The following is a 25,482-nucleotide window of genomic DNA, read 5'->3' on the forward strand; positions in this document are numbered from 1 at the left end:
CTACCCCCACCCATGCTCTGTCTCTCTCAAAACTAAAGAAGCATTTTAAAAAATTAAAAAACAAAAAAACCCAGTTCCTTACTAAGTACTTACTAAGAGTTGTGATCTTGGATCATTTAACCTCTGTGGACCACTTCCTCATCTAAAAAATAAAATCTAAATTAAGACCTTTTAAAAGGTCCTCACCTGTTCTAAAAATCCTCTAATTTTGTATACTGCCATATCCTGTTTCACATATTAATTTCACTTCTCATATTTGATTTCAGAGGTCCTGAAGGGAGAAAGTATAATCTGTATTTCTTCCCCAACTTTCAAAGCAACTTATCCCAGGGTGTGGCTGAAGAAGATGCTCAGTAAATGTGACATCAAAACGGTCATCTGCACCAAGATAGAACGCTTCAAAGAGCCGAGTGTGAAGCCAAGACCTATTTCTTTCTTTCTTTAAGATTTTTATTTTTAAGTAATCTCTACACTCAGTGCTGGGCTTGAACTCACATCCCAGAGATCAAGAGTCATGCGCACTGAGCCAGCCAGGCACCCCTCAAGACCAATTTCTAAAGCAGTCTTGAAAACTGATAAAGGTAGTTAGTGCCAAATGAGTAGAAGACACCTAGACGACCCACTGCTGGTTCTTTTCTAGAATCAAAGGTCTGCCTTGACAGCAAAGAAAAGCCACCAACTCTAGAAAGGAATGAGCACAGGTTTGAGAGCTCAAAATGGTCTCTTAATTCGTACGCAGCATTGCCTGAAGCACAGGCACATAAGCCCCTAAATGACAGATCTACCTCGGAGGTAAGCTCAGATGTGTTATGCGCTATAGGGGAGAGGATTCAGGGGCCCTGTCTGGTGGAGAACCCCTGGGACTATCTGAAGCCTGCACTACAACGGCAGGGAAATTTAGGTTCATTTCAGCCACACAAGGCTGAAAATTGCAACAGACCAATTCCTTCCATTTCTATGCCCCAGTGCCCTTCTTCTCCTCCCCTCCAAAAAAAAAAAAAAAAAAAAAAAAAAAAAAAAAAACCAAAAAAAAACCAAACACCACACACACACAGACAAGGGACAGTAACAAAGGAGATATATTGAAGCATTCAGTTCTATTTTAGGTTTCCAGTGAAATGTTTTCATTTTTGTCTCTTTTCTCAGAGCAGCACGAGTCAACATGTAGAAAGAAAGTAAAGAAGTGGTCTGCTGGAGGATGGGGTACACCTTAACCAAAGTTAACCAGGTGCTCCAAGACAGTGAGAGGATGTAATCTTTCTGAACTCTACTCGGAGGAAAAGGGCTAAGCCCTTTTCTAGGGCATTATCTTCAAATAAAATGTATTCGATGCCCATATGTACACACACCCTCCCTTAGCAAAAGAGGGCAAATATAGCCCTATTTCAATCATGTCAAACTGGTCAATGCTATTCCAGCCACTTATACACATGCTTTGGCTCACAACTAACATCCTTAAGAGCTATCAAATCAAATCAAAGCCACTCAAATGAAACCAGTTACTCCCTGAATAATCAAATGGAGAAAACACTGCTTTTTAAAATAACAGTTCTTAAGACAAAGCAATGTCCCTCCTCTTCACTCAGCTGTTCCACAGAATCATGAGACAAAGGGCAACTACTGTATTAGCACTTTTTTTTTTCTTTTTGGAGTAAAGCCACAAGATTACTAACAAACAGCTAACGGTCACCATTCAAGGGTAATAATGACATTATGACTTCATGTGCCAGTTATCTACCAAATTGGAAAGAAGCAAATATATGTATTTTTCTCTTCCCAAAGAAAATCTGAAAGTAAATGTGAGCACTGTGACTCACTTTCTCTCCCAACAGAACAATTTCTGGGGGAATGTTAAACAGTACCCTCTTCTCTAATTATAGGATGGGAGAGAAGGGTTTCACACTTGTTCATGAACTTACCAACTGAAGCTGGAGAACTTACAAGATCCTCATGGTCTAGGTCTAGGATAAACTTCAGTGTTAACACTCAGGGAAAAGCTCTTGCCTAAAAACTCTTAAAAATAGACCTCAAATCCTTAGTTTTGTTGCTTTAGTGCTAAATATGTAACAGGGTAAACGTAGAGGAAAATAGGAACTACCAGGCTTCTAGGTTTAAGTTTCTTGGGTAAGCTTAATGGAGAAATCTAAGTTTGTATTGGGGGGGGGGGGGCAGGGAAGGCCCCACAGGGTTTCGTACAAGCAACAGATACGGGTAGTTGAACAGCCAACTGTTTAAATTCCACTATAGTTAATGTTCACTGTTATACTGGTTTCAGGAGTACAATATTCGAGTAGCCAATCTTCTGATGATACCACATGCTGGTTATCTGTTGAAAACAGTAATCACCTATGAACACATCAAATTACTCCTCTGTACACCAATGAAAGAGTAACTTAATAGTTCAAGTTATGTCTCGTCCCTTGCTCTGACTTCTAGTTAAGAAAACAGAACACACATATTACCCTAAAACCTATAGCTGGTTCTGTCTGCTGACTTGGAGAATACCCTGGGAAAGCTGGGCATCACAAAAAACAGTTCTGAAAAGAACACACTTTCCTTCTCTTTCAAGGGCTCTTCAATATTGCCTTCTATGAAATACAACCTAACATCAAGAAACTACTGAGCAGGTAACTTCAGAGTTGAACTCTATGCCTCCGGCAAAGAGAGCAAAATAGTAGCTACCCACAGGTCTGAAGGACTCAAAAGAAAAACAAAAACCAAAAAAACCCGTCCTTTTGTAGGGGCTATTTCTACATTTCCATTTTGTTCCTCTTTGTAAAATTCTCATAATTTTCATTCAGGGGTAGTAAACAAATGGGTGGCAAACCCCCAACCATCAGACTAGGCTCAGAGGAAAAAAATGTCGAAAGTTGAGACGCAGTGAACATGCAAACACTCAACTTCAGGTTCTCCTCATGCAGAGCTGACACATTATTCGATAACACCCACCCTTGTAAAAATAAATTACATACCCAAAAGGGCAAGCTGCTGCCGTCAATTGGGTAAACAACATAATTACCATGTGCCAGGTGGAAAGTGAATCCTCGTGTAAGTAGTTTGGGCTCAGAATGAGCTGCAAACTGTAAAGAAGCTGATTTTTAAACTGTCAGCAGGTTTCTTTTGTGCAATTAGAGTTTAATACAGGGTAATTGCTCAAGTTTCTTTTGAGAAAATCGCCCTGTGACTTGTACAACAACGCAACTAACTTCAGGATTTAGAACTCCACTAGTTTTCTCACAAAGAATAAAAATACACTGAGGTTCTTTAATGAGTTTTGGCATATACTTCTAACCGCCTCTCAAAACTAGAGGAAATTAATTTCTAACCAACTAGCATCATGTTCCAGAATGCAAAACCTTGACTGTGTAAGACAAGACTGAGTGCTTTTACATAAATACTTCAAGTCTTTAAAAAAAAAAAAAAATCCCCTAATGCTTAAAACTGCAAAATGTATCAGTCTACTCCATACTTCCTTGTCACAATCACGCTGCTCTGACTTTACGTGCAAACGACAAGCAAACAGAGATACTGGAGGCATTCACACAAAGGCAGTTAAAGACCATACATCACACCAACCGTCTTAAGTCATATTTAATATTCCACTCAGCATCTATCTCAGCTATCCAGAGCGCCCGATGGTAAATGGTTAAAGCGGGCACTGAGAAAGGAGGAGCTCGGCTTCTTTGTGTGTTATCAGGGTAAACGAAGGTAGGGGAGTACAAGGGGAGGCCATCTCGGCATCTGCGTGGCATCACACTTACCTTGAGGATGTCCCCCCTTTTGAAGCTCAGCTCGTCGTCAGCAGTAGCTTTGAAGTCATATTTGGCGATGGCTTCCATTCTGGGCGCCGCTCAGTGCTCAGCAGCCTGAAGCCGGGGGAAGGGAGTCTTCCCTGCTGAAGCCACCCAGCGCCCTGGGCTCGGCCTCGCCGCTCTCTCGGGACCGGCTCGTGCACTCCGGGACACACAATGCCGCCCTGAATCACAAGAGGGATGGTTGAGAGAAGTGGCCAGCACCGAAGGCGGCCCCGCCCTGCCAATCTGCCCGCCGCCCCAGCCCCCACGCCCCCTGGCTCGGCCCGCCTCCCTCCCTCGCAGGCAGGAGCCCCGATCGCCTCCTTCCTCTTCGCAGGCTCGGCCCCCAGGCGACTGACAGGCCCGCCGGCCAATGGCGGCAGGCGCTCGAGCTATTCCCGCACACACTTCCTCTTCCTTCCCGCTGGGTGTGCGCGGTGTTCAGGAGGAGCCGGCTGAAGACCCTCTCGGTCTCCGCCTCTCCTCCCTCGCCCCTTGCGCTCTCTGCTCCTCCGGCCCGAAATGCAGTCCACCCAAAGAAAGGCCTCGCCCTGCGGACGGCACCCAGCCTTTCCCGGTTACACAGGCCTATCTCCTTCCTTTCTCCCTGCCGACCTTTCTGGTCTTCTGAAAATGTTCGGTCCCCTATCCAGTCAAAAGCAAGCAATTGTGGCTTTGGTCTTCAGCTGCTTCATTTAACTGTTCTCGGAAACTAACCTCGGTCTGCTCCTAGGAAAGCAGGTCAAAGTGAACCTAGGAACTACTTTTTAAAATTCAATTTGCTGTTCTGAGCAAGGCAGCTCTCCCTCTATCGCTTCCAGACTGATCGGCAAGCTCAGTTAACCAGAAATAGAGGAGATCCAGCGTCAGAGCCTTTTGTTGAAGACCTGCTCTTGCCTAAGGCTCCTTCTCCCCTGAAGACCCCCAAGACTTTGGACTCCCAAGAGCCCTTGAAATAGAGGTCCAAAGTTCAGCAATTCCAGAAGAAGCTTCTGCATCACTTCTCACTACCGTAAGGAGCAAAGCTTAAATCCTAACTACACTTGAAAGGAATCCCCTTTTCCGAATCTGAGCTGCCAGATGTCTTATGGGGGGGGGGGGGGAAGTGCAGGGAGATGGTGCCAGGAAGTCTAACAAATCTCTCAGTCAACCTGGGAACAGCTGCTTCTCTCAGCACCAAAAGAATACTAAGATGAACCAAGTTGCATTTTTGCAGGTAAAGATTCTGTAATAACCCTTAGGTAGTGTACTAGGTGATGGTGAACTGTGGGCAGTACGATCACTGTTGTAAAAAAAAAAAAAAAAATCTCCAGGCACCAATACGGCCACAACCTAGACCTTTGCGTAACTAAAGGAAAATAAAGCCCCATTTCTGTCTTCAGTTACTGTTGTCATACAGGCTAAATAAAAGCAGAAAACAACACGGGACATCGGCAGAATGGGGACAGATTATTTATAGTGACACCGTTCTCGGATAATTATCACCTAGCAGAGAGCTCATCTGAGGGGCATGGGTGATTATCATCCTTTGTTCTAAAGTTAACAATTGGGGCATTAATCAGGCATAGCTGCAAAAGGACTAAGCAGTAAATCAGCTGGGAATATTAAGATTAGAAGAAAATGAGCATTACCAAAGAGGACAGAAATCACCCAGTAATAAAAAGTCCTTTAGTCAAATTCTGAAAGCCAAACATTCTACTGCAGGTAAACTAATCAACCAAACCAATGTTTATTCTATCAGGCCATGATATCCGATGTGGGGCTGGCTCTAAGAGAGGAAAGTAAAGAGAGAGCTTTAGCAAATATAAAAAAAAAAAAAAATACAATTAGTATCAGTATTTATTTATTTAAAATTTTCTTAGGTAATCTCGACACCCAACATGGGGCTTGAACTCATGACCCCACGATCAAGAGTCACATGATCTACTAACTGAGCCATCCAGGGCTCAAAGTATTTATTTTTGTGTGTCCTTAAACCCCCTTTATTTATTCTCTCTGTAGTTGCTTTTTTTTTATTTTTAAAAAAAAATTTTTTTTCAACGTTTTTTATTTATTTTTGGGACAGAGAGAGACAGAGCATGAACGGGGGAGGGGCAGAGAGAGAGGGAGACACAGAATCGGAAACAGGCTCCAGGCTCCGAGCCATCAGCCCAGAGCCTGACGCGGGGCTCGAACTCACGGACCGCGAGATCGTGACCTGGCTGAAGTCGGACGCGCTTAACCGACTGCGCCACCCAGGCGCCCCTGTAGTTGCTTTTTTTTAATCAAACTAACCCATGTATATAATTTTGAAAGTCACAGATTTTGAAAGGCTTATTAAAAAAAAAGGGCAGTTCCCCACCCCAACACCTACAAGCAATCACCCTCAATTCTGTTTTTAGCTTTCTTTTTGCACCTACAGTATTTCTAAATAATATGCTTCTGTTGTTTTTAAATTTATTCCAGCCATGACCTATTGCTTGCAAGATGTTCACCCCCGACAGTTTCCCCTTGCCCCATCCCAGTAATACCACATATTCGGGTTTAAGCAGTTTCACACTGCAAAATATTCTTCACTGCTGATTTAAATATATTACAACCAACCTTCCTTTCTAGTATAATCCTTTACTTTTTCCCGGCATTAACAACTGCTTTTCCTTCTTTGACTACTCTCCAATATGTGTACCCATTTTTATTTTTTTGCAAAGGCTTCAAAATCTGTTATGTGCCTGTCAATGTTTTCTACTGAGCATTTATTTTAATTGGTCTCCAGGGCTGACTGTTGGAACCATGTATCAGTGATGGGAAACCTAAGAATAACTGAGCAGATCTAACAAAAATAAGGAGCTGCATTTTTGAAAAAGAAATCAGAAAAATCGGACAGAAACTCAAAGCATTGTCATTGTCAAGGTGCTATGTTGCAACAGGGCGCAAACTTCTATTTCATTCGGGATTTCAGACAACTGCAGTGTAACCAACCGAACAGCAGCAGCATAAAAACCAAGACAGTTTTCAACACTGGTTTTCCTGTTACCTAACTCATCTACCACAGGTTTCCTAGAGAAAGCATAAACAGACTAACACTCTTGAAAATCATGTTTCAAGTAACTACTGCTTTGTGAGATACAGTTTGAGACAAATGAAAACCAGGCACAATCAATACTTCTGTGGCTGTGCCAAATAAAAATTAGCAGCTCATGGAGAAGACCTGGAGGGGTCAGTTTATCAGGCCAGCCACAGAAAAGAGCACTCAGGCTATTCAACCGGGTGTGTTTCATTAAAAACAAAACTATCTTATACACAACACTAATGACTAAAAGGAAGAAAGCTGAAAGTGGACACAATGTATAATGATTTCAACAGAGAAGATGGGTGGAGAGTACACTGAACCCTAATGAGAATACTTCAAACTGTTTCAGCATACACCCTTCCTTCAGTCCATCACACACAGCAAATTCTAAAGCAAGTGCAACTTGAATCGTTCATTTCAAGCAATGTGCACTGAATCCTAAAATGCAGTCTCCTAAAGGTATCTGTAGGATTTGTTCTCCTTCCATTTAACTCTTCTTCCCCAAATTTACAGAAAATAAAAATACACAACACTCACTGGGCAATATCACTTAGTGTTAAGGCCCCATGGTCTCTAAAAGCAGGTTGATCTGGGTTGAACTAATGACCTTGGTGCTTACCGGCTATAATTTTGGGCAAGCCCGCCCCCTTTTTTTTTTTGCTGGGGGGTAAGCCTTTTAAACAAGCCCCATTTCTCATTTGTAAAATGGGGATAGTATCACCTACTTCATAAGATTCATTCACCATTAAATTAGGTAATATAGATAATATACGTGAAGTGCTTTGGACAGGGCCCGACATTAAGTCCTTCAAAATAAGTTAAAATGTGATTCTACTTAAAACAGAGAAGATGTTCAACTTCACTAGTTAGAAACTGCAAATTACAACAATGAGATTTCTTTCACCTACTAGTTGCCCAATTTTTTAAAGGTTTATAATATTTAGCCTCTGCAATTCTCTGGTTGAACAGACTCCCAGGCTCTTTATTCAATGTTCATCCCCTTAACAATTTGAGCTGCTACTATATGCCTGACAATGTGCTTGGTATTGGATTGTAATAATAAAACCATCACAGAGCACAGGAGCAGGGAATTAATCAGTTCAATCTTTTTGGAAAGTAATTTTATAGTATCTACTGACAATTTAAAAATACACACCCTTGAACAAGCAATTCCATTTCCTACATTTATCTTCGCTGAAACAGTGACAAACACCATGTGCAAAATACATATATACCTGATCAATATCCATGAGAATGTCTATGAAATATATTTCTATATAAATACTAAAAGATATTATCAAGTTAAAAACAAAAATGAAGAAAGATTCGTTTACCCCATTTCTGTAAAGCAAAACATTATTTATCAGCATGTGCTAAAGAGAAAAAAAAAATCAAAGGGTTAACAATGGTTATCTCCGGGAGCAAGGTCACAAAATATTTTCATTTTCTGTACCATATACCTCAGTTATATTTTCATCACTACTTTTATGGTTAGAAAAAACCCAACACCGGGACGCCTGGATTCCTGAGTTCGAGCCCTGCATGGAGCTCTCTGCTGTCTGCACAGAGCCCACTTCGGATCCTCTGTCCCCCTCTCTTTCTGCCCCTCCCCCGTGTGCACGTCCAGGCGTGCTCTCCCCCCCAACCAAATAAAATAAACATTAAAAAAAAGAAAGAAGGAAAAAACAAACACCAAAATCTTACTGGTGTTCTGGAGTCAAACCTGGATTCAACTGTCGCTTTACCACTTGACTAGATGGGGAACACTAGAGAAATAACTTATAGTCTCCAATTCCTAGTTTCCCTAAGCTGGAAAATGGGGCTAACAGCATCTACCTTTTAAGGGCATTTTGATGATTAAAAGAAATAGCCCATGGGGCACCTGGCTGGTTCTGTCAGTAGAGCTTAGAGAGTGCTACTCTTTTATCTCAGGGTTGTGAGTTTGAGCCCCACATTGGGTGTAAAAAATACTTAAAAAAAAAAAAAATTAAAAATCTTAAAAAAAAGGGGCACCAGGGTGGCTCAGTCGGTTGAGTGCCCGACTTCAGCTCAGGTCATGATCTCACAGTTCCTGGGTCTGACCCCCACGTTGGCCTCTGTGCTGACAGCTCAGGGCCTGGAGCCTGCTTTGGATTCTGTGTCTCCGTCTCTCTGTGCTACTCCCCTACTCACACTCTGTCGCTCTCTCAAAAATAAAGATTAAAAAATTAAAAAAAAATATTAAAAAAATAAAAGAAATTTTAAAAAATCTTAAAAAGAGAGAGATACCATGTGTAAAGGCCTTCACAGAGTCTCCAGCGCAAAGTGCTAAGAAGCGTTAACTGGCTAGTATCACCAGTACCTTTTCAAATACCAGGCCACTATATTCTTACATCGTCCATCTTCCATCTGCGTACAAACTTAGCAGAGCATTCTCGTAGGTAAATTAACAGCCCTATTAAGTACAAAGTTTAAAATTAAATTGCTCCACATCACAGTCCTAACAATGCTCACATACTTACGCATATAAAGACTAATCACATCTCTCATCAGTTACTCTGTTTGGCTTTTAAATATTTACTCTGTATATACAGAAGGTGTGATTTTAAATGGACTAATTGAAAGCCGCATTCCACTCCATCCTCATTATTTTACAGCTGCATTCTGCAGCAACAGTCTTGGTCCTTGGACCCGTAGCATCAAAACCTCCCTATTCAGAGACTGATTCACTGTGGGGTGCCTTCTGGAGTTCTGCAAAAGGTAGGGGCCTTAGGCCCAGAGCCTGATTTAAAGTAAGACTCACGGTAATTCTCATGCACGCTAAATTCGAAGCATCACCGTTGTACCAGAAGGGCGCCTTAACCAGATTTTCAACTTTGCATTCCACACAATGCACTACAAGGTCTTTGCATAAAATGAAAATAATGCGTGTTCACTCGGCTCAAACGCCAACTTTGACAAATAAAACCAAGGACTCCCAACAGCCATTCAGTAGTGCTGGAAAGTTCTTCTGAGTTAAGCAAGTAACTAATTAATTTCTCTCGGCAGAGCGCGGTGAGTCTCTACTCCGTATTAATTTCTCCAAAATCTATTACTCTTCTGGTCTAGGTAACAATCAGAACTGCTGCAGCCCAACAGGCAACATAACAGGATTTTTCTCAGAAAAATCGCTAAGTACCATCAACTAGCGGTATTTAAAACCTAGCAATCCCTCAGATCTGAATATGCTTGCTAACGAAGTGAACTCCCTCAAGCATTTAAATGCTTGCTCTTAGTATCAGAAAAAGCCGATTATAAGAATTAACTTCGCTTTTTACCTTGGGAATTCAGAAAATTTTGAACAAGGGAAGGAGCAATGGAACACAAGTTATTCCTCTCTGTCAAAACAAAACAAAACAAAACAAAACAACAAACAACCCCTCAACAATAACAAAGATGAGTAGTTAAAAGACCCCTGGTAAAGAATTCATACTATCACAATGGCCAGGTTTTAATTCATCAGTGGTCTAAATAAATTCCATTCCCTTAAATATTTCACGTTATCTTAATTCTATTGTAATATATAGGTCTATGACTGGTTTTTGTTTTTCAACATTAACCACTTCCCACTAAAAGCCAAAAAGAAGTCAGATGATGAGTGGGCCCCTGGGTGGCTCAGTCGGTTAAGCCTCCGACTTCAGCTCAGGTCATGATCTCGTGGTTCACGAGTTCGAGCCCCCAAGTAGGGCTTCTGTGCTGACAGCTCAGAGTCTGGAGCCTTCTTCCGCTTCTGTGTCTCCCTCTCTCTCTGCCCCATCCCTGCTCTCTGTCTCACAAAAGTAAATAAATGTTAAAGAAAAAAAAAAAAAAAAAAAAGTCATACAAGCCCCAAATTGACCCAATCTTCCTTACTAACATGGGAAACCTAGAAAGAAAAAAGAAAGCAGTCACACAGTACAATGTTAAAAAGAAAACAACTAAAACACAAATAACACAAGCCAGCTACACTTGTGACCTACTGGTGGTATTGATTACTTACGGATGAATTCAATCCTTTGAGCCTCCCCGTTCCCAGGGGGAGAACTTAAAAGTCTAGGCAAGGTTCTCTGGCAACTCTTCTGGCTGACTGAAGGAACCCATAAAGGAGGAAAGAGGGTATCTTCCCCAGAGAGAAAACGGACTCTTTAAATGAGGGAGAATACGAATTGCACCAAAGGTCAGAAACCTCGAAAAATTATGCCCAAGAGGGGGACAAAAAGGAGGAAGGGGAAGTAGATTAGAAAGAAAAAAAAAAAAAAAAAAAAACGGGGGCAGGGAGGAAGCAAATGACTTGCATTACACGAGTAAGCATTTAGTGTACTCAGTGAAATGGAGAAAGGAAAGACAACTACTGGAGAAGTGCAAAGCGAAAAAGTGAGACAGGAAAGCCAAAGAGACTATGCTAACTTCTTTCATGTGTCTTTTAGACTCGTTTCCGAGGCAACAGAGCCAAAAGATAGACCCCGAGTGCCCTTCGGCTCCTCTGCAAATCGCACTTTCATAATAACTCCCTAAACAAGCTAGAACTCCTACGGCTTATGTTTAAAAGAGCAAATGAAAAGTACCAGTGCTTTTCTAGCCTCTCGCATTGAAATCATTCCTCGGAACATTTCAACCAACTGCTGCTTGTTGTTCTTTACAAGAATTTTTCAGAGGATAGTTTCAAAAAAAAAAAAATAAAAAAAAAAAAAAAGCGACAGACGTAAAGGCATCTCAACCGGCTCCAGGAGCAAAAGGTTCTCACTCATGGTATTCATAGGGTTGGTGGGGTCCCTCCCCAAATTCGGCCTAAAGACACCAGGAGATGGTGACGTGGTGGCCGTGCAGGTCGAAGGAGCATCAATCACCACATATGCAGCCGCTGCGAATCCCCCGCCTCCCGGGCCAAGTCAGACTGACTCACAGAGTGAGTACCCAGGGCTCCCGGGCTTCTCCCGGGCCCCTTCTGCGCAAACCCTCTCGAAGAAAGCGTAGAACTTAATTAGGAGCCCCCGGCCCCCTGCCCCAGGGTCTGGGGCTGTGAGCCGAGCGAAGGGCCGGGGGAGGACGGTGCCCCAGGAAGGAAGCGCTCCAAAAGGGGAAACGCGGTGCCCGGAGCCCCGGGGACTCCGTCCCCCGCCACAGGCCTCCCCACTCCGAACCCGAGCCCCGGCAGCCCTCGGTAGGCTCCGGCCCGGTCCCCGCGGGCCAACTACCGCTGCGGAGCGGGGGGGAAAGAGGCACCGGAGCAGCACCGCCGCCGCCGGCCGCACTCACCGTGGCGCAGCTGCTCCGCTCCGCGCCCGGCCGTCCCCTCCGCAGCGGTGCGAGCGGCCACCGACCCCGCTGCTGCTCCCCTAGGGCAGCGCCTGTGCCCGTCGCCGTCACCGCTACAATCTTCGTCGACACCGCCGTCGCCGCCGCCGCCCGCTCGCCGAAGCAGCACAGCCGCCTGGCTTCCGCTCCTCGTCGGGGTCCCGCGAGAACTTCTCCGCGCGGCCCCGCCCCGCCCCGCCCCCGCGAGACTTCCCCCGGCGGAAAAGCGCAGAGCGCAAGCGCTCCTCCTCCGCCCGGGTCGCGCAGGTAGCCACCATCTAGCAGCCTAGGCGCCTGCGCCAGACCGCCCCGCAGCAGGTGGCACCGCCGTGGCTCCGCCTCCGGGTCGCTGTAACCCTTTCGGTTCCGAGGCGGGTAAATTACAGCCCAGCCCTGAAGGGGTGACTCTTCACCACACCCTAATCACTTCCCTTTTCTTGCCACCAAACCGAGGCAGTTGGCGGGGAGTGGTGGTGGGGTGCGGAAATCTCCCTCCAGCATGAAGCACTCCAAATAGAGGACCAGGTTTTGAAATATTTGAGAATCCGGTCCAAACTGCAGTGTTAGGCGAATATATTCTTTGCTCCTTGATCTAATCAAGTGCTTGAAATATGCTAAGCGTAGGTATGAGTATAGGTGCTAGGTATAGAAGGTACAACGATGAACAGAAATCCTAGCCCTCAAGCAATTCAAGGTCTAGAGGGGATTAAAAGTAAACAAAAAATGCCGTATGTAATGTTAGAATTATTTGGGGGAATGCTGAGTAAGCCAAAAAGATGCGAGGAAGGACCGCTACTCTCATCTCAGAATAGCCTTCCCTGAAAAGGTGAATGATGATGATGTCTGAGCTGAAGACCAGTAGGAGTTCACCAGACAGAGAGGTGGAGATAGATGCATTCCTGGCGAAGGGAACAGCACGCATGTACAAGGAACGGAGGCGTGACAGAGTCGTGTTCTGTTCAATGCTAAGTAATTCCTATACCAGGGAGATAAGTAGGGTAGCGACAGATGAGGCTTGAAGAAGTAATTCATATTTTTCAGTTCCAAAAGCTCTTTCCAATTAAAGAGAACAGAACGTATCAAATGGTAATGTTCTCCCTGGAAGCCAACAAAATAGTGCTGAGAGGAGAATGACAAAACATCTGATTCTATAGAGAAAACAAGCCATCGAAATAAGGAAAATGAATTTTTCTTTCACCAAGTGATTATTGAGCATCAACTCCATGCAAGGCACTATGGGAGGGAATAGATGAACCCTCCAAAGCCTCTGCTTTCAGCAGTTTGTCATCCAGAGGAGAGTTGCCTAGTCTGCAAGGCAAAACAGCTGGCCTTACTTAATTCCCATTGAACCATATATAAGACTTCAGAGGAGGGAGCCAGTTACTTGGTGCTCAGGTAATCAGGGAGGGCTTGGTGTTTGAACTGCAACCTGAAAGCGGGGAGGAAAGAGTGACAGAATTAGCCAATATTTCAGATTGCCCAGAGTTTAGTATTTGGGGTGGGGGGAAGTAATAAGAGGCAAGGCCAAGATGTATGGCTTAGGGTTCATTGTCAGGCGATTACCAACCTCTGAAGGTTTTTGAGCTGGACATGTCTGATATGTAGTGAAGATAATAAGAGGACTATCTATTTACTACCTGGAGTATGCTAAAGTCATAGCATTTCTACAGGGTGGATAAAAATATCCCCATTTACAGACTCAGAAACTGAGGCTTTGAGTTTAGCCTCAGCCTAGGCTTAGAAACTAGGCTTCTTAACTTACCCAAGGAAACCCAATTGTAATAGACCCAAGACTTGAACTTAGGCCTGTCTTGTTTCAAAAATCCATATTTTTCCAACTGTGATACTTTATAATTACTTTGTAATTCTAGAATGGTGGCCAAAAAAAAAGAGAGAGAGAGAAATGAAAGGGTAGGACTTAGCTGCTGAGCAGAGAGGAGAAGGAAGCGAGGGAAGAGTTGCATTTCTTTGTTTTGAGTAGGGAGAAAAACAGAGAACTTTGCCAGTCAAGGGGACTAGCTAACTGGGTAGGGGCGGAGTTGTGCAGGGAAGGGGCAGGGAAGGAGATAAGGATGTCCAGTTTTGGAAATGGAGAGTTCATCATTCTAGGAGACATGCAGGTGGAAATGTCCAGTATGCTGTTGAAAACCTCAATGCATTCATTCGTTCTCCCCACAATGTTAACCGAGCAACTACTTTGCAGAGAGCAGAATGACCTGTCACAGAGCTTGTAGCCTAAATGGGAACATACCATCAAGAGTATGACATTTGCAGTCCAAAGTCCTTAGCACCTTTGGGAGCATACAGCGGGGACCTGACCTAGCCCAGGGAAGGCCAGGGAAGGCTGAGGAAGAAGGTTTGAGACTCTGATTAGCCTGAGAGGAAAAGAGCGTTTTAGGAGAGAGGACGGCATGTACAAAGCCCAGACAGTAAGAGAGGACTCACGGAAGCCATCTCACTGGGGTGATGAAGAATGTGGGACGTGGATAAAGCATTTGGAGAGGCTCATGCAAGGCCTTTTCAGTGCTGCTAAAAACTAGGCACTTTTTCCTATAGGATGTTGAAGCAGATGTGGGCCACGGTCGGATTTTCATCTTCAAACTACTTTATCACTCTGCCTGCAGAGTGAAAATCAATGAGAACTAAGATATTTATCATCCACAAGACAATAATATCTCAAGTTCCTTGCAAGACCTTTATGGATCTGGCTCCTGCCTGCCAGCCCCACTCTGTCTCCAGCTAACACACACGCTCCACCCAAACTAAACCATGGAGGTTTCCAGAAGGTACCATAAGCTTCTGAGTGTCCATATCTTGGCACATGCAGTTTCCTCTGCTCAGTTGGAGCCACCCCACCCCTTTTAGGCCCTCAAGCCAGTTTTAGGGTTTCTTCCTCACAATTCCCACAGTCCCTCCAATCTCATGGCAGCATTATTTGCTCAAAATCTTCCCCCACCCTCCCTTCCTTCTAATGCTCTACAAGCTCCCAGAGAAACAGGACCATCCCTTTTCACATCTGTATTCCCAGCTCCAGCACAGTGTATGGAGGGAATAATGGATGGATGGATGGAAAATAAATAACAGAAGTTGACTAGAGATAAAGATGTGGCTGCTTTTCTGTGTGATGTGATATTTGAAGCTAAGGAAGTGGGTGAGATCTCAAAGGAGTATAAATTTCTAAGACAACAGGGGGAAAAAAAGTATGCACTTCCTTTTAAAAAAGACTCAGTATATCTACGCAAAAATATATGCGTACGGACCAGATTTGGAAGAGAACATTTAAAAATAAAAACAAATGTCTTGAAATGAAGCAATGTTGGTTGACTTATTAAAAAACAACAACAACAACAATACACACACACACACACACACACACACACACACAAACCCACCAAAACAAAACAAAAACCCCACTGAAACCTTCAACATTTGTTATGTGGTCTTTTCCACAAAAATTCTTTTCAACAGACACAGACTCAGAAACTTAAGAGAACAGTTGCCCAAGATCATTCCATGTAGAGAAAATAAACCGTACTAGAGGCAACAGCATTTGGCATGCATGTGGCTAATGTTAAATAGCAAAAAGACGGTTGGAGTGAAGAGTCAAGTTGTGAGGTCAAAGTCACATCCTGGTATGCAAACCTGTTGTAACTGTAGCAAAACGTGCTGATTACAAACTGGCCACATCAGTCACTTCAGAATGCATAAATTAATCGCCAAAAAAAAAAAAATCTCTCTTTTCGGTTGGGTTGGGGTTTGCGATTATTTTTAGTCGTCAGAAACGGTTTCTCGCTTTGCATTTTGTGAATTGTGGTGCTGCCGCCTGCCGGTAAGAACTGGACATTACCCTGGCGTTTACTGAGCCTTCAAAGCCCAAAGGAAACTGACCTAGCAGTTGACCCCCCTAACTTAGGAGCAGCCTCCAGCCTGTCTCAGGCTGGGCCTCGAAGCCCACATTTCTGAACTTCTCTTTAGTGGGAAAGAGCCAGGCAACCAGTGACAAGTGAAACTTGGTCATTGAAATTCTACTCCCACCTGTTCAATTGATCTTGGAAATTCTCATCTTAGAATTTCCTTTGGTCAAGTTGTGAGCCAAGGCTTTGTAGGCTTCTCAAGCTTCGAGCGTGGCCTCTGATGCTGAGCCTGCCAGTGTGGCAGCTAATCCTGTGACTTCCCTTCCTCTACCCCCGACTCCATTTCTATCACCTAACCTGGTCCGCATCACCATCGTTTCTGCAGGGTTGCCCTGGCCTGCTTACTGATCATCCTGCCCCCTTCAAAATCATTATCTGCATGGCAACCAGAGTGGGCTCTCTAACTACAAATTGAATTGAGGGCATAGATAAGGTTCAAAGTCCTTAGTATGCCCCGTATGGTCCTCTGTGGCTGGCTCCTGCCAACAATTCCAGCCTCGTTGTCTCCACCCTTCTGAATGACGTGCAGTTCCCCGAATAACTCTATAATTCTCTTACCTCCATGTTTTTGCACATACTGCTCTTTTGGGCCTGAGTGCCTCCTCTCCCTGCCTTCCCCAGAATCACCTGGCTCCTGTCTTGTCATTTAATATTCTATCTAGGTGCCACCTCCACCAGGAAGCCTCCCATGATGCTCTGGTCCTGCCAGTGCATTCTCACAGCACCCAGCATACTGCATTGCTGACAATTTCTCAAGACCATATGTTGGCCATCAACTTACCTGTCCTGCTCCCCGTTAGACTATAAGTTTCAAGAACAGGTACCATGTCTTGTTTTTCTTGGCTCCTCAAATAAAGTCTGACTCTAAGTAATGTGATCCAGCATGACAAGTGCTCTAGAAGCACACGGACTCAGTGTTAAGGGAGTCCAGGAGAGAGAGATAAGTTGGAGATAGAGAGTCCAAGAAGGCTTCATGGAGGAGGTGATAACAGTCGTCTTGAAGAATAGCTAGTATTCCATTAGGTAGAACCATAGAGGCCCTTCTGGACCAAAGAGCAAGTTTATGGGGTACCTGGGTGGCTCAGTCGGTTAAGCGTCTGACTTCAGCTCAGGTCATGATCTCGTGGTTCATGGGTTCAAGCCTCGCATTGGGCTCTGTGCTGACAGCCTGGAGCCTGCTTTGGATTCTCTGTCTCCCTCTCACTCTGCCCCTTACCCACTCATGCTCTGTCTCTCTCTCTCAAAAATAAATAAACATAAAAAAAAAGAGCAAGTTTATAAAATGGAGAAAAGAGCCAGCAATTCTTTTCTAATGTTCTTACATTTTAACACACAAGAGAATCCCTGGGGATTTGTTTAAAATGCAAACTCCAGGGGCATCTGGGTAGCTCAGTCGGTTAAGTTTCTTCTTGGATTCTGCTCAGGTCATGATCTCATGTTGCGAGAATTTGAACCCCACGTCGGGCTCTGCACCTGCTGGTGTAGAGCCTGCTTGGGATTCTCTCCCTCTCCCCCTCTCTTTGCCCCCTCCCAAAATAAATAAACTTGAAAAAATGCAAACTCCAGTACCCTAGAAATATTTAGCTCATTAGGTCTGGGAAAGTCCCAGAAATATGCATTTCAGGAGCCTCCTGCTCTACCAACTGAGCTAAGTGGGCACACTAGAAATACACATTTTAAATAAGCAGCTGCAGGTACTTATTTTTTTAAAATAATTTTTAAAGTTTATTTATTTATTTTGAGAGAGACGTAGACAGCATGGGTGGGGGAGGGGCAAAGAGAGAATCCCAAGTGGGCTCCATACTGTCAGCACAGAGCCCAATGAGGGGCTCGAACTCACAAAACTGTGAGATCATGACCTGAGCCGAAACTGAGAGTCAGATGCTTAACCGACTGAGCCACCCAGGTGCCCCATTGCCGGTAATTCTTAGGCTATTCTCTGGGCCAGACTTTGAGAAGATAATGCTTACTGAATAAATGAGTCATGGGGATTCTGGAATCTTCCCAATAGGTCCTAGATTACAGGAATCAAAATGTGAATTGCTATGGGCCAAGAGAAATTGGGAACTCATTCCCCTGTGCACTCCCTTGGGATCTTAAGCTGCCCGCAGCTGAGAAATTCCAGTAAAGGCCGTTGGTGTGGCCATTATCTGGGTGAGTAGCACTTGGCATCACGGTGTAAATAAATGAAAAAATAAAAGCACAGATAAGCAAATGGACTCTGTTTTGACTGCTCTCTGTAGCAATGCCAGAGTCAAGTTCAGAGCAGGCTAGCTCTATTCCTTCTGTTTCAGTTTCCACATCTCTCTTTCACGAGAACACAAAAGATGGGAGCGCCTGGGTGGCTCAGTTGGTTAAGTGTCTGACTCTTGATTTCGGCTCAGGTCATGATCTCATGGTTCATGAGATTGAGACCCACATTGGGCTCTGGTCTGACAGTGTGGAGCCTGCTTGGGATTCTCTCTCCCTCTCTCTCTCTCTTTCTGCCCCTTTCCCACGCTTGCACATGCTCTCTCTCTCTCAAAATAAATAAATAAACTTAAAAAAAAAAAGAGCACAGAAGATGAAGTCAATTCCATTTTAGCTATGAGCTAAAATACAAGTGATGTATCCAAAAGGTGGAAATTTCCCCGCTGTTCCTACGCCTACAAGAAAGAAACATTAGCAATTTTAATACTAGGAATTTCCTCTGATATTGGTTTTATCATATTCTTTTAAGTAATAAAACATTCTGCATATGAGACTCTCCCTTTTCTTCTCCCTTAAGATTCTTCATTTTTAAAAATTTATTGGAGCCTCTGATGTCCTTTTGCTTTCTAATTTTTTTTAATATTTATCTATTTTTGAGAGAGAGAAGGAGAGTGTGAGCAGGGGAGGAGCAGAGAGAGAGAGGGAGACAGAGGATCTAAAGCAGGCTCTGGGCTGTCAACACAGAGCCCGAGGCGGGGCTCAAACTCAGGAACCATGAGATCATGACCTGAACTCATCGATGGTTAACCAACTGAACCACCCAGATGCCCTTAATTTTTTTTTTTTTTTTACAAACTGAGTATTAATTAGACAAGCATTACATGGACAAACCCCTTATTTCATGAAAGATGAAAATATTAAAGACTAGCCCACAGGTATTGAGCACTAATTTGAGGCCAGTGAAAGTCTGAAGGCTTTATGCACATTATCTCATTAGTCCCCACAATAACCACACACAGTAGATATTATGACTATGCCCATTTTATTGATGGGGAAAGTAAGTGTTTCCATATGGAGGGGGTAGTCAACCATGTCCAATGTTACCAGAGAGGATGGGCAAGAGGAAGTCAGGCAATCATTGAATTTGGAGATTGCTGGTGAAATGGACAGGAAGAATCTCAGCGGAGCTGGGGGGTGAGAGTCTGACTGGAGGGGATAAAGAACTGGGAGACAGAGAAACTATGTAAGCAAGGAAGTGCAAGCAAGTAAAAGCAGTTCTTATGTAAGAGTTTTGGGATAGGGGTGCTTGGCTCGGTCAGTCCGTAGAGCTCGGGGCTCTTGATCTCAGGGTTGAGGTTTCAAGCCCTTCTTTGGTTGTAGAGATTACTTTAAAAAATAAAGTCTTTGGGGCGCCTGGGTGGCTCAGTCGGTTAAGCGGCCGACTTCGGCTCAGGTCACCATCTCGCGGTCCGTGAGTTCGAGCCCCGCGTCAGGCTCTGTGCTGACAGCTCAGAGCCCGGAGCCTGCTTCCGATTCTGTGTCTCCATCTCTCTCTGACCCTCCCCCATTTCATGCTCTGTCTCTCTGTCTCAAAAATAAATAAAACATTAAAAAAAAAAACAAATAAATATTTAAACCACAATTTCAGAAGCTTGTTGCAACCACTTAAGTGAGTTTGGACTAGGTTGGTGAGTCAGAGATGGCCAGAGGGGCTGTGGGATGGCCGGGCTTGGGATCTTTACTGCCGGAGAAACCACAGCTTTCAGTGATGGAGCGTGGAGACGTGTGGTTGCACGTTGCTGCATCGGAAGGGAGAGGTGAGTGACAGCGGGAAGGAAGGGTGACTCCCGGGCTTCCAGCTCGAGGACCGGAGGACTGACCCAGGAGACACAGTGAAGTACGAGCAGGATTTGGCATGGGAGAAGTGGTTCTCATGCTAGCTTTTCTGCTAAGTGACTGTGTGATCTCTGACGGGGGTTATGACCTGTTGGAGACTTAATTTTCTTGTCTGGAAAAAGGGGGAATGCAAGTCAAAACAGAGCCGTCACGGAAATGAAGCAAAATTAGATAATCTGTTGTAAACGTTCCTTAATCTGTTGCAAAATGTTCCTTAGTCATAACCTGTTATTTTATTTTATTTTTTAATTTGTTTGTTTGTTTTGAGAGAGAGAGCAGAGGAGGGCAGAGAGAGGGGGACAGAGGATCTAAAGCGGGCTCTGCAGTAGAGAGCCCAATGCAGGGCTGGAATACACGAACCCTGAGATCATGACCTGAGCCGAAATCAACAGTCCGACGCTCAACTGACTGAGCCACCCAGGTCCCCCCAGGACATTCTTTTATAAGTGAGCACTGGTGCAGTTTCTCCTACAAAAGCCTTAAGGCTCTTCTAGAGAGGAAACATCTCACCACCACCCTGTAGCTGGCCAGGTGGTACCCCTGAGAGACACATGTCTCATTCTAATTCAAGACAATCACTGCCAAGGCCAGGAGGTTGGGCACATCCAAACATTCAGTGGTTTCATGTTTTACAGGAAAGCATACTTCACAGCTTTAATTAGCAAGTGGGATAATTTCAACTTGCTCATGTTGTCAACCCTACCTGTCATCATCAACCACAGGGCAATTAGCAAGGGAAAGAAGCAAGAGGCTTCTGTTGTGACGAGGAGTCCAACGTTTCGAAGGGGATCTCTTGCATAGGCTGGAAAATTGGGCAACTCCCTCTGGTTGCCAGTAGAGGTCCATCTAGACAGGCAAGAGCTTCCTCAGAGGTTGTAGCACTAACTGTAAAGGAATGTTGGTGTTTGGCTCCAAAAATGGATTTGACCTCGCTGCTGCCGGGACTAGCTGCTCTTGAATGCCAGGAAATGTCGCCTGCCAGGTCCCAGCGATGGAGCGTGGAGGAAATATCCAGTTGCACCCTATGCAATGGAAACCCTACTTCCCTGGAGCCAAAACAGAAATCAGGAATGAACAAGACTCCGCTCCCCTCTCACTCTTCCTGACCCCCAAATCTGTAACCACAAGTTTCAACCCCTTGTGGTTACCAAAGGATAGAAGTAATATTTTCCCGTTTATTTAATAAACCCCAAAGCCGCATCCCCCCTCCCTTTTTGTGTGAAACATGCCTTCCGTCTCCGCTAGACTCTTCTTTTGGTTTTATGGCCTGAGGGCAGAGCGTTATGGAACTTATCCTCTCTTCTCAAACTTTTTCAGATTGACATGGTTCCACTGCAAGGTTTGTGGTGTCCTCCCTTCTGGCAAGGATCCTCGGTGTCTGAACATTTTGTCTCAGGAGCCTAGACGTAATAATGCACGTAGTGTGTTTAAGTCAGAGCCTGGCCCTCAGTAAGCTCTTAAGAAATGTTCACTGTTACCGTTATTACTATTATCGTGGCATCTGGACCATGACATTAAGATAATAGTTGGGACTGAGAGGAGCAAGACTGGTTGCAGGGATTCATTGTCACTGCAAAGCCACTCCCAATGTGGCCAGACAGCCCAAACTAGATTGTCACCGGGAATCACTCTCCCTGAGCAGTTCAACCACAGATGCCGTTTACTGGTTGTGTTTTGTATGACAACTAAGGGTTTTAACTGGCAACTCGAATAATGTCAACTCCATGGCTCTTCTAACCTTTCTTGTTATCAGCAATATAGTCAGGAAGAGACACAACTTGAACTGAGCGCCAACTACGTTTTAGGAGCTTGGCCCATTTTATCTATGAGATAAGCTATCTTATTATTTTTTTAATTAAAAAAATTTTTTTAACATTTATTTATTATTGAGAGACAGGCTATGAGCAGGGGAGGGGCAGAGAGAGAGGGAGACACAGAATCTGAAACAGGCTCCAGGCTCTGAGCTATCAGCACACAGCCCGATGCAGGGCTCAAACTCATGAACCACGAGATCATGACCTGACCTGATGTCAGACGCTTAACCGACTGAGCCACCCAGGCGCCCTGAGATAAGCTATCTTATATAGCATAGATATTTCATCTATGACGGCTTTAGAGCCCTCGGCCTTAAGAACGTGGGGTGTTATGAAGACTAGTTGATAAAGTGCATTTTCTTGCTTTCTTTAGGCTCATTTCATTTGGAAGAGGATTGCTTGTAAAGTAATTCTAATGCTTTTTGTTTTTCCGGTTTCTCCTCCTCCTCCTCCACCTCCTCCTCCTCCCCCTCCTCCACCCTCCTCCTCTTCCAACTCCTCCTCCTTCAACTTTGTCTAGCTGAGGGTTTTATGAGACTTTATCCTGTCACAAAACACAGGGGAAGTTTACTGATGCCCTCCTGTTCTCCTGCTCTGAGCCCCAAAGAAATAAAGCAACTCATTTCAAAGTCTTGCTGGCAGCCTTTCTGGGGCTAGGAGTCAACTGCTGAGTTCCTGAGTCTTTGGCTCTGCTCAAGAAAACAAACTTCCATCCTCTCCCAAGTTAACACGAATATTTGGGCTTTAGGAACATGAAATCTCTGTAAGCATCACCGTGAGCTAAGATCAATATAAATACCAGAACTGCCTAGAGACCAGAAGGGAGTGTCTTTATTCACTCACTCCGACATTTCGGAAAGTCAGAAAATCTTTTGCTTTATAAAGCTGTGCTTATACACACACAGGCCAAAGATGAATTCAGACAAGTGGCTCCAAAGGCTTGTAGGATGCAGGGAAAGAGGATGCTTGTAGGAAGTGACAAATAGATGCCACCTCAAGGATCCTTCCCTATGTTCTGTGGAGGGAAAGTTCTTCAGGAGTCCCTGGCCTGTTTCGGAGGCCCTGAAAAGGAGAGAACACGCAGACCTGAACCGAAGGGGTACCTGAGGGGTTAGAAATTGAATGTAAATGAAAGATGAAGGAACTTGGATGGACTTTCACTTAGAATTAAAAGGACAGGAACGCCTGGGTGGCTCAGTCTGTTAGGCATCCAACTTCAGCTCAGCTCGGGATCTTGCGGTTTGTGGGTTCAAGCCCGCGTCGGGCTCTGTGCTGACAGCTCAGAGCCTGGAACCTGCTTCAGATTCTGTGTCTCCTTCTGTCTCTGCCCCACCCCTCGCACTCTGTCTGTCTGTCTCTCCCTCTGTCCCCAAAATAATCAACATTAAAAGATTTTTGAATTAAAGGGACAAAAGCTAGTGTCTTCAAGCACACAGAAGACGATCACCACTATTTTCCTTACATACTGGCTACCAGAGGAACTGCAGCTGTAGCAAACTGGGGTTAGATCCAAGTGGGAACTTCCTGACATAGAGTTAAGTACTGGAATGTGTTGCCAAGGTCACAGAATCTCTTTCAATTGGGGTGATTAAATACTCGTTTGTTTGACAGAAGACTGAAGGCAAGTGAGTGAGCTCTTTTAGCTCTATATATACACACACTCACCCTACTAACAGTGTGGCGACAAATAGCCCTGTTTATCCAATAAACAGGTGCATCTTAGGACTTGGGCAGGTTTAAATTCACCAAGTCGACCATGGATAAATATAAGATCTTTGGATTTTACGAAAAGAGACACCGGACTCCAGCAGGCCAGGGAGAGAAGGAAGGGATCCCTGCTCGTTCCACCCGGCCTCTGCCCATTGCCTTCTCTGACCCGTGCTTCGGACCCCCCCCGGCAGCTGAGGGCAAAGCTAGGCTACCTCAAGTATCTCTGCCCAGGAGGAAGGCAGAGACCCTAAGCCCTGGGGGAATGTCAGCAATGTGGGCTTGGCAAATGCGGAATGTCGGGAATGAGTCCACAGTGCAGAGTTCAGATCCCACAGTGTGGCTTTGCCCTGACCTGACGTCCTCCACCGCAGATGAGGGGCTCTCTGCTCTGGGAGCTACGATTCCTGCTTCTGAATCATATTGCTTTTCTGAGCCCACGTGTCTTATTATAGCTAGAAAGACTTTATCCTGTCTGGCTCAGGCTGCAGACAACTAGCTATACTGTCAAAATACTCCCTAAGCTTGGGATCCAACAAGACCACACAGACAGCTGTCTTTATTATCAAACTGTTCTGCCTGGTGTTTAGCAAGGTATTCCATTGCAATGCTCATCAAAACGAATTTCACTCAACTGGGGTGTAAGGCTGGCTCAGTCAGCGGAGCGTGTAACGCTCGATCTCAGGGTTGTGAGTTCGAGACCCACACTGAGTGTCGAGGTTACTTCAAAAAAAATTAAAATCTTGGGGTGCCTGGGAGGCTCAGTCAGTTGACTGTCCGACTTCGACTCAGGTCATGATCTCACGGTTCGTGGGTTTGAGCCCCACATCGGGCTCTGTGCTGACAGCTCAGAGCCTGGAGCCTGCTTCGGATTCTGTGTCTCCCTCTCTCTCTGTCCTTCCCCTATTCGCACTATGTCTCTCAAAAATAAATCAATGTTAAAAAAAATTTTTTTAATTAAAGTCTTAAAAATAATCCGGGGTGCCTGGGTGGCTCAGTCAGTTAAGCATCCAGCTCTTGGTTTTGGCTGAGGTCATGATCTCACAGTTTATGGGATTGAGCCCCTCAATGGGCTCTTCGCTGACAGCATGGAGTCTGCTTTGGATTCTTTTTTATTTTTCTCTCTCTAAAGAAATAAGCTTTAAAAAAATAAAAACAAAAATCTTAAAAAATAAAGATGAGGGGCGCCTGGGTGGCTCAGTCAGTTAAGCATTCAACACAAGCTCAGGTCACGATCTCACGGTCCATGAGTTCGAGCCCCGCGTCGGGCTCTGTGCTGACAGCTGGGAGCCTGGAGCCTGCTTCGGATTCTGTGTCTCCCGCTCTCTCTGCCCCTGCCCCACTCACACTCTGTCTCTGTCTATCCAAAAATGAATAAACATTAAAAATAAATAAATAAGTAAATAAATAAATAAAAATAAAAATGAGGGGTGCCTGGGTGGCTCAGTCGCTTGAGCGCCTGACTTTAGCTCAGGTCATGATTTCACGGTTCATGAGTTCAAGCCTGGAATCAGGCTCTGTGCAGACATCTTGGAGCCTGGAACCTGCTTCGGATTCTGTGTCTCCCTCTGTCTGCTCCTTCCCTGCTCATGCTCTGTCTCTCTCTGTCTCTCAAAAATAAAAATGATAAACATTAAAAAAATAAAAAATAAATAAAAATCTTAAAAATAAAAACAAGGGGCATCTGGGTGGCTCAGTCTGTTAAGTGTCCAATTCTTGACTTCAGCTCGGGTCATGACCTTGTGGTTTGTGGGTTCGAGCCCCACATCGGGCTCTGTGCTGGCCATGTGGAGCCTGTTTGAGATTCTGTCGCCCTCTGTCTGTGC

The 25,482-nt window shown here is 44.7% G+C and overlaps 1 protein-coding gene across 1 annotated transcript; it reads right to left on the reverse strand.

Moving 5' to 3' along the window:
- Positions 1 to 2,156: 2,156 nt before the first annotated feature.
- Positions 2,157 to 16,613, reverse strand: LOC125917231 (uncharacterized). Its single transcript, XM_049623480.1, has 4 exons — positions 16,608 to 16,613; positions 12,932 to 13,111; positions 12,097 to 12,528; positions 2,157 to 3,976 (listed from the first exon to the last, which is right to left on the reverse strand). Exons 1-4 carry the CDS (start codon positions 16,611 to 16,613, stop codon positions 3,788 to 3,790), a joined length of 807 nt encoding a protein of 268 aa, XP_049479437.1. The 3' UTR covers positions 2,157 to 3,787.
- Between the last annotated feature and the right edge of the window lie 8,869 nt (positions 16,614 to 25,482).

The sequence above is a fragment of the Panthera uncia genome, unplaced genomic scaffold (assembly GCF_023721935.1).
Source record: "Panthera uncia isolate 11264 unplaced genomic scaffold, Puncia_PCG_1.0 HiC_scaffold_1607, whole genome shotgun sequence".
Lineage (NCBI taxonomy): Eukaryota > Metazoa > Chordata > Mammalia > Carnivora > Felidae > Panthera > Panthera uncia.

What these genes read in the sequence shown, in the direction of transcription:
- LOC125917231 (XM_049623480.1), bottom strand. An exon ending in AAGGCTATTCTGAGATGAGA is followed by an intron (nt 12,529 to 12,931) that starts GTAGCGGTCCTT and finishes TCACCCCTTCAG; the next exon opens with GGCTGGGCTGTAATTTACCC. An exon ending in AGCGGAGCAGCTGCGCCACG is followed by an intron (nt 3,977 to 12,096) that starts GTGAGTGCGGCC and finishes CTTGTGATTCAG; the next exon opens with GGCGGCATTGTGTGTCCCGG.